General features: G+C 35.0%; 1 protein-coding gene across 5 annotated transcripts in view; it reads right to left on the bottom strand.

Moving 5' to 3' along the window:
- The window catches only part of grb14 (growth factor receptor-bound protein 14), a 114,529-nt gene that overhangs the window by 17,122 nt on the left and 78,615 nt on the right, over window positions 1-18,792 (bottom strand). For all 5 annotated transcript variants that reach the window (XM_056236127.1, XM_056236126.1, XM_056236124.1 and 2 more), the window contains 2 exons: window positions 16,802-16,912; window positions 12,351-12,446 (listed from right to left, as the gene is read on the bottom strand). In XM_056236127.1, the coding sequence (XP_056092102.1) occupies window positions 12,351-12,446; window positions 16,802-16,912 (207 nt within the window). The remainder of the gene's footprint in view (window positions 1-12,350; window positions 12,447-16,801; window positions 16,913-18,792) is intronic.

The raw sequence follows: 18,792 nt of genomic DNA, 5'->3' as shown, positions 1-18,792 counted from the left end.
TATAGGTCTGTTCCATAACATACTGTCGACTGCCTACATAGGCGCCTGCCTTCTGAAATAGACCCTCATATGTGTCTAAATTAAGAACGTTCTTGTGTTTGTTATTGTTAAAACAACACAAATAAGAGTCGGGACAACGATGGGCAGTTCTTCTCTTGTTTTACTGTGCAATACTGAATCACAAACTGCAGAGGTGGAAAGTAAAGAATTACATTTACTCGCGTTACGTAATTGAGTCGTTTTTTTTTGTTTTTTTTGTTTGTTTATTTAACAGGGACAATACACTAAGCATTGTTACACATAGACAACCGATGCTGTGTACATAGGGCATATAGCATAAAGCTAGTTTGCGGCCCGCGTCCCTGGTTAGGCTTTTACATAAAATCAAAACATCCAAAAAACAAAACAAAAAAACAAACAAACAATCATCGCAAGAAACAAAACAAATACAAATACACACATGTATACATGTGTGCACATGTTATACCCAAACAAATCAACAATGACATATTGACATACCTAAACACATCAACTTCATAAAAATAACGTAACTAATCAAAAAAAAAAAATAATTAACCTCAATGTTCACATCGCTGTATAGATTTCAGCCATTGTTTCAGCTTTGTACAGAAAACCGTAAGTTCTGGTTGCAATTTTAGGTTCACCGGCATGGTGTTCCATAGATGTCCACCTTTCACTGAAAAGGATGATTGACCCATTGCAGTTCTGCATCTCCGTACGCTACAATTCCCACTTACTACCCCTCTAGTCTTTACCCCATCACTGCTGTATTTTTCTATCAACTGACAGATTACATCTGGGGCAAGGCCATATAAACACTTAAATACTGTTTTTAAAAATGAGAACTTTAAAAAATTATCAAAACTTAACAAATCATACTTCTGAACAATTTGACAATGATGCCATTTCATTGGTTTCTGATCCATCACTTTTAAAGTTTGTTTATATAATGACATTACGGGTTTAATAACTGATTGAGAAGCCTGACCCCAGATTATTGCACAATAGGTCATATGTGACAGTATCATAGTATGCATATACATTTGAGCTGCTTTAATAGATATACATGGTCTTATCAAACGAAAACAGCTCAAATTTGTCTTAATAGTCTTAGACATTTTCTTAATATGGCTATCAAACTTAAGTTTAGAGTCTACAATGACACCTAAATATTTAAATTCATTCACTTCCTTGATTTCATTTTGGTCAATTTTCATTTTAAATCCATCCAGCACTTTGTTCTTTAGTGAAAAACACATAGAAACTGTTTTGTTATAATTTAAAGTTAAACAGTTATCCTGCAGCCACTGGGAAACACTGACCAGTTGTTTGTTTAACATTTCTGCAGCCAAATGAGAGGTTTCTGCTGTTACATAAATAATTTGTGTCATCTGCATACATTTGACAACCGACCTCCTTGCAACTTTCAGGTAGATCATTTATATACAGACAAAAAAGCAAAGGGCCCAATATTGAACCTTGTGGTACACCTAGTTTGCATTTTTGAACAGATGACTTCACACTTCTAATTTTAACACATTGCTGTCTACAATCCAGGTATGATTTAAACCAGTTTAAATCTTGTTGAGAAAAGTTAATTTGTTTCAATTTATGTATAAGTATTTCATGATTCACAGTATCAAAGGCTTTTTTAAAGTCTAAAAATACTGCTCCCACTACTTTTCCTTGATCCAAACTACTTTTTATTGTATCTATAAAATGACATGTAGCCATTTCTGTTGAATACTTTGGCCGGAATCCAAATTGCTTAAAGTTTAAGAGGTGATTTTTTTCCAAGTAATTCATTAATTGTTCAGCTACTAACTTTTCTAAAACTTTGGAAATTACTGGAGTAATTGAGATGGGTCTATAATTACATACCTCACCAATCGCTCCAGACTTAAAGACTGGGGTCACCACAGCTGTTTTAAAATTTTGTGGAAACTCACCAGTTTTAATAGATAAATTTACCAAATATGCTATTGGTCTTACTAGTGTTTCACTATGTTTTTTAATAAAAGAAGCATCTAAACCGAATATATCTTTAGCTTTTGAACTATTTAATTGATTAATAATTGTATTGATTTTAACTTGATCAACCTGTGAAATATAAAAAGATGAAGATGAATTTCTTACTATATCATCTGATAAACAAACAGAATTAAAAGTTGCTGCGAGTTCTTGTACTGATTTAACAAAAAAGGTATTACATTTATTTGCAATTTCCAAAGCATCAGTGCTGACCTTTCCATCTATATTCAATTTTATTATGCCTTTACTTTGACTGGTTTTTTGATTGGTTAATTTATTCATATGTTTCCAGATAAGTGAGCTATTGCCCTGTGAGTCAGCAAACAACTGCATGAAATAAGATGACTTTGCTTTTCTCAGTTCACTAACCACTTTATTCCTTAAACCTTTAAATATAAATATATCTGTTTGTAGCTTTGTGAATATAGATTTTTTCAGTGCCACATCCCTCTTTTTCATTAGCCGACGAATATCATTATTTATCCAAGGCAAAAAAACTTTTCTCCTGTTACTTTTAAAAGAGCATGTAAACTTCTGGATTGTATTTGCAAGTGTGTCCATCAAAAAAATCACAGCACTCATTCAGATTCTCAATTTGATATACACTCTCCCAATTTATGTTATTCAACTCATTGTCAAACTGAGACATTTTCTGCTTGGGAATTCCAATTTGTGAATTATTAGCTCTAGTTCCAAAAAAACAGCTCTGAAATCGTTGTTTTGTTAATTTTCGGACAATCAAAGTTAAATTAGGATCAGACAAACCTGTTAACAAATTATACAATTTAGTAATTCGCTCTGGTTTATTTGTAAAAATTAAATCTATCAATGTTTTCAATATCAATGTGATTCTTGTAGGACTTGTTATCATTTGATGTAGTTTATGTTTAGATGCAATCATTTTAAGTTTATTTTTCTTACCGTTATCCAACCAATTTATATTAAAATCTCCCAATAAAATTGTTTCAGCACGACAATTAAACAATTTAAACAGTTCATCAAAATCATGATAAAACGAAACATTATGAGAAGGAGGGTTATATAACACCATAATATTAAAATTCATTCTTGCTGATAATACTACATTTAAAATTAAACATTCTAACACAGAAGTCTCCAATTCAACCATAGAACATTTAAAAATATCTCTAATATAAACCAATACCCCACCTCCTTTACCGGTTAATCTATCTTTCCTGTAACATGTATAACCAGGGACATCAATCATATTTGTAGGAATGTTAGTGTTTAACCACGTTTCACTCAGTGCTAAGAAGTCCAAATTAGACTCACTCAATAAATGTTGAACCTCTTCTCTTTTTGATAAAACACTACGTATATTAAGATGACCTCCAAAGTTTTTGTGTGTACTTCTACTTTTTTAAGTAGTTTTTAAAATCCGTACTTTTAATTTTACTTAAGTACGTTTTGTTTCAAGTATTGTACTTCGCTACATTTGAAATCATATCCGTTACTGGGTAAAAAATAATAATACAAGGGAGAGAAAAAAATCACACTCCGGAAATCATTAATTTTAAATAATCATTAATATCATTAATTTTCTGAATAAAATACATTTCATAGGATTATATTATTCTTAAACATTTGAATAAATTATTAATGTTAAAAATAAGTTGTTAATCTAATTCATTATCAATTATTGAATTTAATTGATTAGACATGTTTTATTGAAATTTTAATAAACAAAACAAACAAATGGTTTCAAGTTTGTTATAGTAAAAGCATTTGTTCAACCAAAAAAAAACATGTTTTCATTAATTTAACTGCCATTTTAACTGATGATAATAATAATAATTTAATAATACCGTTTATTTAATAATTGATTAATACTGTAAACCGTGATATTTTCTGAGACGTTATCATACTGTAAAAATCTCATTCCATTACAACCCTATATAGGAGAGTCCCCCACCCCCGCTGTTAAAAAAGTAACTCAGTAACTTTTACTCTGAGTACATTTTAAATGAGCTACTTTTTACTTTTACTTGAGTAGATTTTTAGACCGGTAATTTTACTTGTACTTAAGTCAAATTTCATTGAAGTAGTAGTACTTTTACTTGATTAGAATATTGATTAGATTAGAATATTTTATTACTCTTTCCACCTCTGACAAACTCTGAGAACACCATAGACAGTAAAAGAAATAGACACAGCGAACCCATAGATTTCAACGGAGAAAAGTAAAGCCAATTAGAAGCACTCACTTCCTGATGGCTGAGCGACTGCGCTGGCTCAATCTGAGTTCGACGACGTAGATGTGACGCCTGACAGTTGTAAGTCTTCTAGTAGCTGTGCCTAGACAAATCTGAATTGAAATCTGAAACAAATCCGTTGTTGAAATATTTTGTCCCGTTGCTTTTATGGACTCTCTATCTATGGGCTTCTACCTTGACTTTATGCCTCCCCGATTGCCTCATAGACAGTGTAAAGGACCTCTTTGGATCCAAGGGCTGCTACAGACAGTACAAGATTGCCTGTGAGCTTCTCCACCAGTCTATACGGTAATTTCTCTACTGTGTGACAGAGAGTCGAGTGGTTAAGATGCAATCGTTAGCCTATTTTTACAAAAACGGCTTCTACGGGGCCATAACGTAAGATACAAAGTAAGGGAGCCTTTTATACATTGTCGTGTTTCTTTAGAAATAAGTTATGGACAAATGGATTCTTTGGACGCCTCAGATGTAAAGTTATTCGCTGTCAAAGTGACGCCAAAATGAATGGGAGTCAATGGAGTGCTAACAGCAGGTGATGGTCTGCTACAATGGCGGCCCGCAGAGGAAGCTTCAGTTTCCGGCTGATGGATTACCCATAGATATCCATAATAAAGGCTAGATGTCTTACGGCGGAGTCTCTATCGTCATCACCGGCGGCCATCTTGTCACAGGCAAGCTTTCTGGTGGGCTCTGTGATACCTGATGTGAGATGAGTGATCAGCACGAACACAAATACTCTTATCTCGTCGAAATCTTGACGGATTTACAAACGGTTTGGTTTCTTACAAACGTTATTAACGTGGCTATAATTCTGGATGATTATTTATTGATACACTTATTATTCATAAGTTTGCAGTGTCATAACTACATCTCTGACGTTTATAACAAACCAAACCGTTTGAAAATCGGTAGAAAATTAAGCAAGTTATGGTTATTTAAAAAGTACATGCACCGTTAAAACACAATGTTACGAGTGAGCGAGCTGCCTGTGACAAGATGGCCGCCAGGTGCGGACGTCGACCTCCATTGGCCAGCAGCGCAGACGAGACATCTAGCCTTTATTATGTATGTCTATGGGATTACCCCCTTGGAGAACACAGATGTTGCTTTGGACAATTAACTGGCCAACCAAATTGTAACCCAGAGTTAATCTAGAGTGGCCAAGCAGTGCTTCTGAATTTACTCTGTGTATTCAACTCAATACACTACAGTTCTAACAGTGTTGGAGAAGTTATCTTCAGTAGCTTCTTTTACTTGGGAGTTTAGTTTAACCCTCTGGGGTCTGAGGTGTTTTTGGGGCCATTTGGATGTTCTGTGATGCCCTTACATTTGTGCTTTTTTCAGTTATTTATAAACATGTTAATGGCAAAGGTGTAAATTCACTCTATATAGCACAAACAGGGCTACCATAATCTGTGAGCAACTTGTATGTACATTGTTTGTATTTTTAAGAGAATATTGTTTATGCGTGGTTATTGAAAAAAATTAAAATGAAAGCTGCTGAAATAAGACCACAAAACAAATACTAAATATGTGTCCACAAGACTTTTGACAAATGGATGTTGACGCTTCGAGTTCTGGCTTCAAAATGATCTGAAAATCATCCTTCCTAATCATTCACATAAACCAATAGATTGTTTTAAATTGTGAAAAACATTTTTTTGTTTGCCAAGGCAATATGCAGATGGGCGGAACGGCCCAACCCCTATCATGAATATTAAGTGGTTCTCAGACAGTGACCCTACATAATAATGAGCCTTTCATTCAGGGGTGTCACACAAGAAATAATGCAAGGACAATATATATATATATATATATATATATTGGCATTGCATTCTTTCTTGTATATATATAGCCTAAATATATATATATATATATATATATATACACACACACACACACACACATATATATATATATATATATATATATATATATATATATACAAACAATCAAAATATAAATGAAAGCCAAAAGCACATTTTTAGTCATACCTGGAAACAAATTCTAGTCAAATGCTATATGGGCCATTCTACAGAATCTTGAAAAGAAAATAGTCTTTTTCCATAAATGTCTTATAAAGTATTATTTTTTAAAGTAGACCAATACAATAAAAATAAACCAGTCGCATTTCAAAGTCGTTCGCGAAATGACCGCCAGGTGGCGCAAAGGGACATTTATCAAAACGTAAGTGGGGCTAATGTCAATTAACAGTAAGGATGAAATTCTACAAGTTATGGTAATTTGCAAATAAGCCTACAACAAACATTTATTTTTAAACAAATATTTTTAAATATGCAACATGCACGTTTAAACAACAAACAATACAATCTGAACCAGCGCTTCTGCTCCTGTATTGAGACATGCAGCGCGTTGCAGTTACGATCCGGGTTCCAGTGGCCTTAATACATTCACGGCTTTTTAAAATGTCACAAAGCGTTTTGAGATGGTTTTGAATGAAATATTGAAGTTTATAATTAGGGTATTTTGGCACACCACGCCGAGTGGCTATGCATTATTCTAAAATCTGGCTTTATTCTGGCATGTTGAATTAGAGTTTGACAAACGCGGCGGCGCGTTCATTTGAATTTATTTTTCTCATAACAGCTAAAAGAACTTACTGCGTAATTGTTGGTCATACAGATAAGATATCATCTTTTAAAACTGTAAAAGGTCTACTTTTATTCATGTAGGCTAAAGTAGGCCTACACTCACAGGCTAACGACAAAACGTTTTCTCGCTCATGACAAACAAACGTTTGGGCATTTCTCAGTGAGAAAATTCATAGCCGAGTGGTAGAACTTACGGTTCGATCATCAAGATGACACGGGTTCAAATCCCGAACAAACATGGTCTATTGTAAATTTTATATTTATTAATGCAGAGAGATTTGTGTAGCTCTAAAACTCTGGTACACCATACAGTTTTTTGCTTATATTTATAAAATAAAATTACCATGCATTTCCATTTTACACTAAGGAACAATAGTATCCAACAGAACGACTTTGCATCTGTACCAATCGTATGAGGCCAATCGTAATTTCAAAAGCAGTTCTGTAAAAAAAGTAATTTTATATATATAGCCAATATATATATATATATATTTTATTAGGCCTATTATTATTATTTTTTTGATTCCCTACAACCTAGAGTTTTTAAAAACATGGTTTTAAGTAAAGTGTGATTTGCCAGGGGGGACGGGGATTTCCTTCTGGTCTAAACATCCCTGCTTCTGCTGAATTATTTGAATCCCCACACCCCTCCCTCCACAGTAATCAATGCTATAGGCTACTTCACCAATAGACCATATCAAATATAAAATAGAGATATGCAACAGAACAAGCACGTTTAAACAACGATAAACAATAAAATCAAAACCAGCGTTTCAGTTGTCCATAGTTCAAGTGGCCTTAATGCATGCACGGCTTTTCAAAATTTCACAAAGCGTTTTGAGATTATTTTGAATGAAATATTGAAGTTTATAATTAAGTGTTTTGGCAGACCACGCCGAGTGGCCCTATGCATTTTTCTAAAATCGGGTTTTATTCGAACTTTTGCTAACGACAAAAGTTTATCTGTCGTCTCTGTCTCCGGGAACTGCGCGTCACAAAAATGAACCGAAAGCCACTTCAGCTCAGTCACTATAAGAAATCGGCTCTGTCTAATGCCTTTAAATGTCTAAATATTCAGGCTAATAAATGTTATCTGATTATGTAATCCATATGAAAACGAGAGGTACAGAGGATCTACTCAAACATGTAGCCTATGTAAGCGCTTCCCAATGAGAAAATGACAAGGGTGAAAATCTCGCTCTAATGAAATGTAGCAGGCTAAATCGCCCTGAATTAAAATGTAAAAACAGATCAAATAATGTATTTGTCGAAATGTTGCGATATTGTTTCATTTAAGTTCATAATTATTCTATAGGCCTACATGTTATTTAATTTAGCAGCATTACCACGAAGCACCGTGGTTCGATATTTATTTGAATAATAAAAAAAATAATAAAAACTTAATTCACAAATTGCATGCCTGGTTGAAAGGATCCAAAGATCCCTGTAGAATTTAATATTAAGTTGAACATTTTGTTCATGACAACAAATGAACATGCGTTTTTTCAGATTATATTTAGTTTTGCTTGGAAAAAGCTGGCCCAAACCAGTTTTATTTCATCAATTATTGAAATAATGAAATATTTAGTAATAAACTTTTATGACAGAAATTTCACTAGGCTACATGTAACTTAAATCATTTAATTCCTTCATTATCAACACTGTCTAGAATAGCGATTTAAGTGTGAATTACGACTTCTCTTTGTGTTAAATCAGCCTCAGACTCCGATAGCCTGTGGGGGGTTGGGGGACAGTTCAGTGCTGTGCGCGCAGGACAATAGGCCTAGGTGTTAATGTTCCTCTTTCATATGGAGAGCGAGGGAGACTAAATAAACTTGTTAAAAAGAGATTCAGCGCGAGAGAGGCAAAGAAAAACGCATGTTTTAATTTAATTATGTTGCTTTGGACAATTTTCGTTTTGTAGGCCTACTGTTTTAATTGTTTAATGTCATTTATTTGGCAATACAAATTTAAAATGTCGCAAGAATAATATTAGCCTAGTGTTTCTTATTTTGCATCGCAAAAGAAATAAACTCTAAACCCGATGCAACCCTGTTTTAAATAAAAAAAAACACTTTATTTAAACCTTGAAATGTTCGAACTTGGTTTCAAACTTAAGTAATTTTAGTGTTCTTTTACATTACACAATAATTTAGCAGACTAAAGACGAGCTTCTTCATTTTCATTTTCTGATGCAATCGGCTGACAATCTTCCTTCATCAGTTTGTGTCCTTTGTGCAGCGGCTGCGGTTCTACTGGAATGTAGCAAATTTATGTTGTAATGATAATTAAACAAAACTCTTGACTTTAAATAAGTAAACAGTTATAAACAGTTAGCTATTTAAGCATCAAGAAGGTAAAATATAAACGCTGTTGGCCAACATCGGTTAACAACATGTATGCCACATTGAGATTCGATCTCGGGTCGATTGAAGCTCCCTGAAGCTCGTGTTGATGCGTTGATCACTGAGCCACCGTTTGTACGCTGTTAGAGTTAAAGTCTTATGGTTTTGTAAAGCTTCATTGATGTAGCCTAAATGTTTTTATTGCAATGTTTTATGTTTTCATTATTTATTCAATTTCATTTCAGTATTTCAGCCTAATTTCAGTATTGTGGTAATGAATTATTTTAACTACGTTTCACTTGTTGAATTCATCTGCTACCAGCTTTCAATCGCTCTGAATGAGCAGCAGATTACGCATTAGAGAGAATAAACGAACACTTTTCAGAGTCTATGATTGTAGCGCCTCTTAGCGGTAAAAGGTAGCAAATACACCCCACATTTTACCGCCGCGGTGGAACGGCTGATGTGGGCGTTGTCATGGCTTTCCTCTACATTTGCGTTTGAATAGCGCGCGTTCTCCGTGGGCGTGTCAGATTAACGCGTAATGAAGTGTAATGAGCTGGGGAAAAAAATTCTGACAGCACTCTCTTTTCATACAGATTACATAAACTGAGAATATTTGTTTTTTATATAAATTACTTCATTGAAAAGAAGAGAATTCAAGCTTCATAAAGAAAAATCTCTCGTGCCTGTGTGACAAGTATTTGCAGAGTTAGAGTTAATTTTTCGGACGCGTTTCAGAATGGACTGCACTGACAGAGAGAAGGCAAAACTCGCATCATGTTTATTTTTCTTCATTTGACAAAAAGCACAACACTTTGTTTTTATTGTGAGTATACAGAAAAATAATATACACTAAACAGGATCGACTGATGTATAACACTTACATGTAAGATTAAAATCAACAGAGTATTTTGAGTCTCTTTTGCACTGATAAGAAAAAAAGTCTGCCTATCGCGCCGGCGCGATAGCCGACCCCAGGGGGTTAACTACAGATTCATTTCTATCTTGGGAAACTGCAGTTAGAAACCGGAAGAATTGCCGGAAATCTGATTGAAAATGAATGACTGCATGTACGAACGCTCCCTTAGAAGGCAGCAGAATCAGGATGACTACAGTGTTTATGTCAGGAGTGCATCTATAATAACTTAAAAGTCGGGTAGGCAATTTCGGAGAGGCTAGCAATAGCAAGCTAGCTTTGTTTGAAAGCATAAGATCCCACCCTCCCTTCAGAGCGTCTCAAAAGCCACGTCTCCTTCAAAAGGCATGAACGCACACAGCAGAGTCTGCAAAGCGTCACAAGAAGAGAGAGGCGTTGGGTCCTTCGGCCCAAATGGACCCGAAGCATTTAAATATATATTTTTTTTTAAATCATAGCTTTATCGGAATGGTCCGAAATTTGGTGACTTTGTTGGTACTTTGTATATGAACACCCAAAAAAATTGGGGACAGGATTTGAATAGTCTAAGTGGTTGTAAAAAAAATAGTCACACTCAGGACCTTCGGGTCCAAATGGACCCGCATAGGAAATGAATGGGAAATTGGCAAAAATGTGAAAATACAGAGTTTTTTTGTGCGTTCAATCTACAAATCAGCCACGATCCAGAAAAAAGCACACAACAGTGAAGGGGTGAATCTATAAAACATCAAGAGTGCAAAACAGACACATCCACACACACACAAACACACTTTTATACACATACACACTAATAAATTCAGATTACATATGGGTTTTGAATTTTTTAAATGCTCAGTTTGTCCACCAGATGGCATCCATCTCATTTCACTCTAAAATGAAATACAGCTTTAAAAAAAAAAAAAAAAAAAAAAAAAAAAATATTATATTCAATGGGGAAAAAATGGGTCATAATTATTGCATTAATATTAATTATAAATCATTTTTATTTTTGAAATGATCTCAAAACACCAAAAAAAAGAGAGAAAAAATATTATAAAAAACAAGTTAAAAAAAAATGATGATTTTTTTTTTATAAATATTAATCCCACCCTTCCGGCCCATTTGGACCCGAAGGTCCTGAGTGTGACTCTGAAATGAAGGACCCCAGAGGGTTAAACTACCTCATGTCTAAAAGCACATAACATTACAGTAATAATGAACGTAAACAACTTACAGAGCTCTTATTTGTACACATGACTGCTGCAGAATCATTTTGGTGTTGATAGTGTTGACAATAAAATGCATAAATCCGAGTCTGAGGACGTGACGTCACGGGTTGCCACGCAGCAAAAGTGCTGATGACGTGTGATGTCTGCGCGAGAAGGTGCGGGGGGAAATATGTATTGAAATATGAGAAGTATGTAAATACATATGTTGACAGGTAGATAGGACATCGTATCGGACCGAATGCAATGATTGGACAAAACATTTTTGGTGCCGAGACTTCCACAGAAGATCTATATATACATTATGATATATTTACGTTTTAATATTTAGACCACTTCTATTATTGAACGCTATCAGGATGTGAAGAGAGTTTCAACCAGTATAAATAAGTTTAAGTTTAGAGCTTTATTAATTCCCGTGGGGCAATTAGTTTGAGCTTACATGGTGTCTCACATAAAACACTTAGCACATACATAAAAAGAAAAAAAAAAGAAAGAATAATAATAATAATAAATAAAAGTCACCTAAGTTTATTACATAGCCATATTACAAATTGCCTACCCTATCTTTAAAATGCTGCGTATATAGGCAGCTCAAAAGGCTTTAACACAGATCCTAAGATTGGGTTTCTTCTAAGGGTTCAGCATGACCACCGTCGCTGCGGGATACAATGGGAACAAACCTCCCGGAGAGAGACAGAGGGAGAGAGAGAGAGAGAGAGAGAGAGAGGGAGAGAGAGAGAGAGAGAGAGAGAGAGAGAGAGAGAGAGAGAGAGAGAGAGAGAGAGAGAGAGAGAGAGAGAGAGAGAGAGAGAGAGAGAGAGAGAGAGAGAGAGAGAGAGAGAGAGAGAGAGAGAGAGAGGGAGGGAGGGAGAGAGAGGGAGGGAGAGAGAGGGAGAGAGAGGGAGAGAGAGGGAGAGGGAGAGAGAGAGAGAGAGAGGGAGAGAGAGGGAGGGAGGGAGAGGGAGAGAGAGAGTTCTCACCTTGAAGAGGCGCATGGCTGTAACCCAACACGTCCTGGTTTGCTCATCATCCGCACAGAGCAGTTTCAGGTCACGTGCAGAATTTGACTTGCTTGCCTGGATATGAAGAGACATCAAACCCTTTAGAGCTCAGTTTTCCTTTCAAGAGACCATATTAAGCCCTTTTACAAAGTCTTGATTTTGTTTTTCGGCTCTAGGCTACTAGAATATGTTTGAATGTTCAAAAAACACATTGTTTTTTATTCCATATCTGACATTGTTGCAGCTTTTCTCTTCCCAGTCTGCCAGTAACTCTCTGCGGTGCGTTTCCCGAAAGCATCATTAGCCAACTATGATTGCAATTTCCATTGGTAACGACAGAACTTGCGACCATAGTTGGCTTTGGAAAACGCACCCCTGTTTAGTTCCTGTCTCTATGAAGCCCCTCCTACTGAAAAGCACACTGTGCTCTGATTGGTCGGCTGGACCAGTGAGTTGTGACATTCACACCATAACCACCAGTTTCAAAACACTACTAACTAACTCAAACAGGCCCCGCCCCTTTATTCTGCATGAAATGAGGAATATTCTGACGTGTTCGTTCCTGAAGAAAACTCAAGACTACAATGGAGGCGTTTCAGGGAGTCAGAAACACTGACACTGATATAGAGAATAACTCCCGCTGGAGGGACTTTCAGAGCTTTTTCTTGTTTAAACAGCAACATTACACACTAAAGAAAGATGAACATGGGGGGGAAAGCATAATATGACCCCTTTAAATTAAGATTTATTTATCTATTTGAATGAACAGTCCTTTAAAATCTTAGAATTTATCTTTGAAATACTTAAAGGAGAACTCCGGCGCAAAATGAACCTTTGGTCTAATAAAACATTGGTACCTAGCAGGGTGGGAATTATGTAATTTTAGGGGCAAGGCCATTTGGCCTCCACCTTTTCTTTTTTTTTAGGGGCACCAAGGCCATATGACAGGGCACAAAGGCCATTGAGTACAATTCGATGGTTTTCCCATTCAGATCGATACCATAACATCCTAATTTGGAATAAGACACGGATTATGACTTTTTTAAATAAAAAATATTTTTTTTACCCTCTGTGATCTGATTTGGCTTCAGATTAAAAAAAAATCAGACAGAAAATATAATATTTTATGTATAATCAGGCATGAAAACAGTTCAGGGGTGAAAAGGGTGAGAAGGATATTACCTCTCTAGGGGGGTCCGGGGGCATGCTCTCCGTAAGAAAATTTTATATATTCCATATTTTAAAGCATCAATCTGATGAATTTTTAGATGCATTTTTTTTGCATACCAGCGCAGTTAAAAAAAAAAAATCAAATAGAATTTCTATAACTGTGTTGAACTGATAATCACTCTTTTGTGTGCTTTTTGTGTGTCTTTTGCTTAACACACAATCTACTTAATACAGACAACTTCATTATAAAGAAAAACAACAAATAAAAAAAAAATATGATCATAACCAATCATGACAAAAATTCTATTATAAACTAGATTAGTGGATAACTCAGCAGTAAAATTTAGTCTAGAAAAATCACAAATGTACAATAATTTTATCAAATCTGAACATTTAGTGAAAAAAAAACATTATTTACTGGGGAACAAATAAGACACAATAAGTGTAGCACTAAATCTGGTAAAACGTTACACATTGCTCTTTGTATTGTTGTAAAATACATGAATGAAAAACAAGATAAAAATCAGAAAGATCAATTATTTTATAGTCTAGGGCCTAGGGGCTACTATAAAATTAAGACATTTTTTTAAATGTATATCACAGCGAGCTGTTTAATGAGGCAGCAACATATGATAGATAGGACAGAACAAAAAAGGCTATTAAGAATCTTTCATTGCGCAAAAGTATTATATGATTATGAAAGGATCCAACACAGTGCGACACAAAGCGCTTATGCGCATCCCGAGCGCAGAATGATGCGCTTGAAACAACACAGTCACAGCGCTGTGACTGTGTTGTTTCAAGCGCATCTATCTATGCAATAGTTTATTGAGCCTTTTCTTTTAAGAGTTTTAAATTTCAGTTACTGTGCGCGTGAAGAACAATTATAGTGCTCCAGTGTTGTGATCTAACAGACACACTATAGAAAGTAACATGATTAAGTTACAGCAATACAGTCCAGCAAGATAGTCATTTTATGCGAAACCATAGAGCTTTATCTACAGATCAAGTATAATAATATTAACATTGAATCATCTTGGAGAGGGTTATCTGTAACCGAACGCGACGCGCTGTTTGATGCTGAATGGAGAATGACTGGCAGTCGCAGCGGAGGGAAAAGTTTTCGTGAACTTGAATTTAATGACTTAAATTTCTATCTCACATCATAGGCTACTAGTATGGCTTCATATAGTATACCATTCTATTCAATTCAATAAAATATTATTCCTGTTAATAGAAATCTGATGTAAACTGAGAATATATAAATATTTCTCCAAATCTGCACACTTTTGAGCTAAAAGCCGTGAGGGACGTTGTTTTGTGAATCGCTGTCATGACGACAGCACAGGAGTTTTTTATGAATGGGAACGCGATGGGGAAAAGAAACGCTTCAGTGCGCCGACGCACTGGTTATGACACTGCACCTGCGCGAATCCACGAACTAATTGAAGTTCAGAGACTACTTGGGTGGCCCACTATGCCGCACTGGCGCTTTATACATGGAACTTGGACAGGGCCAGGGCACACAGGCCACTGTGGCCGTACGATGATTTTTTTTTCACGGGGCATGAAGGCCAAAGTGTAGGGCAACGGCGGCCATGGCCGCGTGGCCGCGGTATAATTCCCACCCTGGTACCTAGTCAACCGTTCTCTGAGATTTGTTTTCATGATAATCGAATGTAAAGAGTTTTATCTCTAAAAACTGTTTAGCGTATAACGCTAGTAATGGGGGCATTTAATAAGTAAAAAGAAATCGCTAGTTTATACCATTAACAAGGCTCAAAATAGCCCCACACTAACACAGTAACATAATGAGGGTCCCTACATGCAAACGAAGCACTGAGAACTTTGTAAGTGTACAGACCGTTTAATAAGAAGATAAAGATAAAGACAGTCCACTTCGTGTATACAGACAGGAGCCATCTTTGGAAAACAGTCTCGACTAATCAAACCACGAACGCCATTCATACAGTTCAGAAGTTCACTAAACTTCATACAGTTCAGCTCACTTAGCACGTCGTTCGTGGTTTGACTAGTCGAGACTGTTTTCCAAAGATGGCTCCTGTCTGTATACACGAAGTGGACTGTCTTTATCTTTATCTTCTTATTAAACGGTCTGTACACTTACAAAGTTCTCAATGCTTCGTTTTGCATGTAGGGACCCTCATTATGTAACTGTGTTCGTGTGGGGCTATTTTGAGCCTTGTTAGTGGTATTAACTAGTGATTTACTTTTGGTTATTATATGCCCCCATTACTAGCGTTATACGCTAAACAGTTTTTAGAGATAAAACTCTTTACATTCCATTATCATGAAAACAAATCTCAGAGAACGGTTGACTAGGTACCAATGTTTTATTAGACCAAAGGTTCATTTTGCGCCGGAGTTCTCCTTTAATTGCTGCCATTCTGTGCTATTATAGTTGCACTTTTTAATTTGACTTTTTTTGTCCTTGTATATATGCCTCTTATTTTCCTTTCAACATATACCAATATTTCATTTGAATTAATTTATCAATTTATTTATTTTTATCAATATATTGATTTATCTATCCATTTATCAATTTTCATTTCTTATCTACCATTTTTAAATAATTTGTATGTAAATCACTTACATACAAGTGTGTATGTGTTTATAAATAAGTAAACACATACTTGTGTGTGTGTGTTATATAAATAAATTAGCCTTGTATTGCCTAATATTTTTTATGATGCTAAAGTGTATAATTGATCACTGTCCCAGAAGCTTTGCTCAAGTTTCATGTGCATTGTATCACTATACTGTCTCTATCTTTCTCAAATAACAAAACAGAAAGAAATATTACACCTCCATTTATTTATTTACTTTGTTAGTATCCATACGATATGCGGTACAATGCACAGTCAACCGGTCATTATGGCAAAATAAATATCATCCTTCAACTCACACAATTCACCCTGAAGATTGTTTTGAAGATTTTTTTACTATTACTCTCACTCACACGTGTCAGAGCAGAGATCAATGTTTGTAACGCTAAAGACACAATACAAAGTCCACGAAAGATAAGCAGCCAGACAGATTGTTTGATTGCAGTTTTATATAACCCACAATAAACAATAAATCTGAGACTTATGAGGCTTATTAAATCATAAAACCACTGGTAACACTGACCCTGACTGCTGTAGTTGTAATTCAGTATTACAGTGAGATTGATTATAAAGCATGTGAAAAAATCCCCCAAACTGTGTCTGATTTCCTGAAGATTATTTGCATTGAATTACCTTCACACAGAAGCCGTAGTCTGTCGGGGCGCCGTAAACTTTTCTGGCTGATAATAATGTGTAGACGTCACTGTCACCGAACTCTGCAATGAACTGCAAGTGTCTGGGTTCCTTCAGAAAAGAGAAAATAAGAATTATAGTCAAAGGAATAATACAACATCCAAAACAAACTTCATTGCTATTTAGTTAACCACTAAATTAGCAAGCAATCTATCTACAAACTGAAACAAGTTTTCTTCTGTTACCCAGTTCATGATCAGAATTGTTTTTCCAAAATGTGTACTTTCAGACGATGTTTAAATATTGTGAAATAGAAATTAAAAGAGTGAAAAAATTCTCAACAAGGTTGCATTTATTTGATCAAAATACAGTAAACCAAGTTATATTGTGTATTATTATTACAATTTAAAACAACTGCTTTCTATTTGAATACATTTTTAACTATAATTAATCTATTTTTGGTTATAAACTATAAAGAATATTATTTAAAGTGTCCTTGATGAAGAAAAATATGAATTCCATAAAAACAGTATTTGAACAGTCAAGTGTGTGTGTGTGTGTGTGTGTGTGTGTAAATATATATATGTGTGTGTGTGTGTGTGTGTATAAATATACACCCACACACACACACACACATATATACACTACCGTTCAAAAGTTCGGGGTCGGTACGATTTTAAATACTTTTAAAAGAATTCTCTTCTGCTAACCATGGCTGCGCTTATTTGATTAAAAATACAACAAAAAATCAGTTATAGTATTAAATATTATTCCAGTGTAAATCAGCTGTTTTCTGTGTGAATATATAGTAAAGTGTAATTTATTCCTGTGAACAAAGCTGAATTTTCAGCATCACCAGTGTCAGTGTCTTCAGTGTCAAATGATCCTTCACAAATCAGTATAATATGAGGATTTGATGCTCAAGAAACATTTATTATTATTATCAATGTTGAAACAGTTGTTGGTCTGTCAGTTGTACAGTTTTTTTTTGTTTTTTTAGGATTCTTTGATGAATAGGAATTCCAAAAGAACAGCATTTGTTTGAAATAGAATCTTTTGTAACATTATAAATGTCTTTACTGTCACTTTCGATCAAATTAAGTATTGATTTCTTTCCTCCAAAAAATAAAAATACAATTCTCACTGACCCCAAACTTTTGAACGGTAGTGTATATATAAATATATATATATATATATATATATATATATATATATATAAAATCAAAACGTGGGAAATAATTTATATATATTAATGCTTTAAATATGAGGGAAGAACAAAACACTTAACTTGGCTAAGGGTATTTAACTGACAAAATGATTTGGCAAAAAAGTCAAACTTTAGTTTTTATTTATGCAAAAAAAAAAAAGATGCATAAAAAAAGGTCACAGGAAATAGCATACATTTTCCTAGGCCGGACATCATTATATCATATTTATAAATATATATATAAAACTATTTAAAAATGTAATATATAATATTAACTTCAAAATGCCATCTATCATAATACACTAAACGCGTGAGCGTATATGAGAGGTGTGTGTGCTCACATTCATTCGTTCCAGCAGTAAGCCTGCTTTAGCGTGGAATAAATCCAAACGTGTGAGATATGAACGGCATCTCACAGACCGTCAGGACACGAGTGACACGCATGGAATTTGTAATGTTATATAGAGAAGAGTATGTGTGAGCGTTCACAGACACATAGAGACAAAAGAGTTGACCTGTGCACATGAGGAGGGGTCTCTTCAGAAAGCCACTGGGAATCCTGTGGCACAGGGTTAGGAATCAAAACATGATTCTTATTCAGAACACTTTACTAGAAGAGTCAGGCAGTGTTTCTTGCACTGGTTTGTTGAAATTCAGCTCACTTTGTCTCAAAGGCTGAGCTACTGCTGCTCATTTACACTTTCACATGCTTCCAAATTGGTTATCAAAAATACAAAAGTATCTAAAGTGGATTTGAGAACATCTCTCAGCTTTAAACCTCATT

This window comes from Rhinichthys klamathensis, unplaced genomic scaffold, assembly GCF_029890125.1.
Source record: "Rhinichthys klamathensis goyatoka isolate OS25496 unplaced genomic scaffold, OSU_Roscu_1.1 h1tg000439l_1, whole genome shotgun sequence".
Taxonomy (NCBI): Eukaryota; Metazoa; Chordata; class Actinopteri; order Cypriniformes; family Leuciscidae; genus Rhinichthys; species Rhinichthys klamathensis.
The sequence above is the reverse complement of the archived record's forward strand: the minus strand, read 5'-3'. Positions and strand labels throughout refer to the sequence as shown.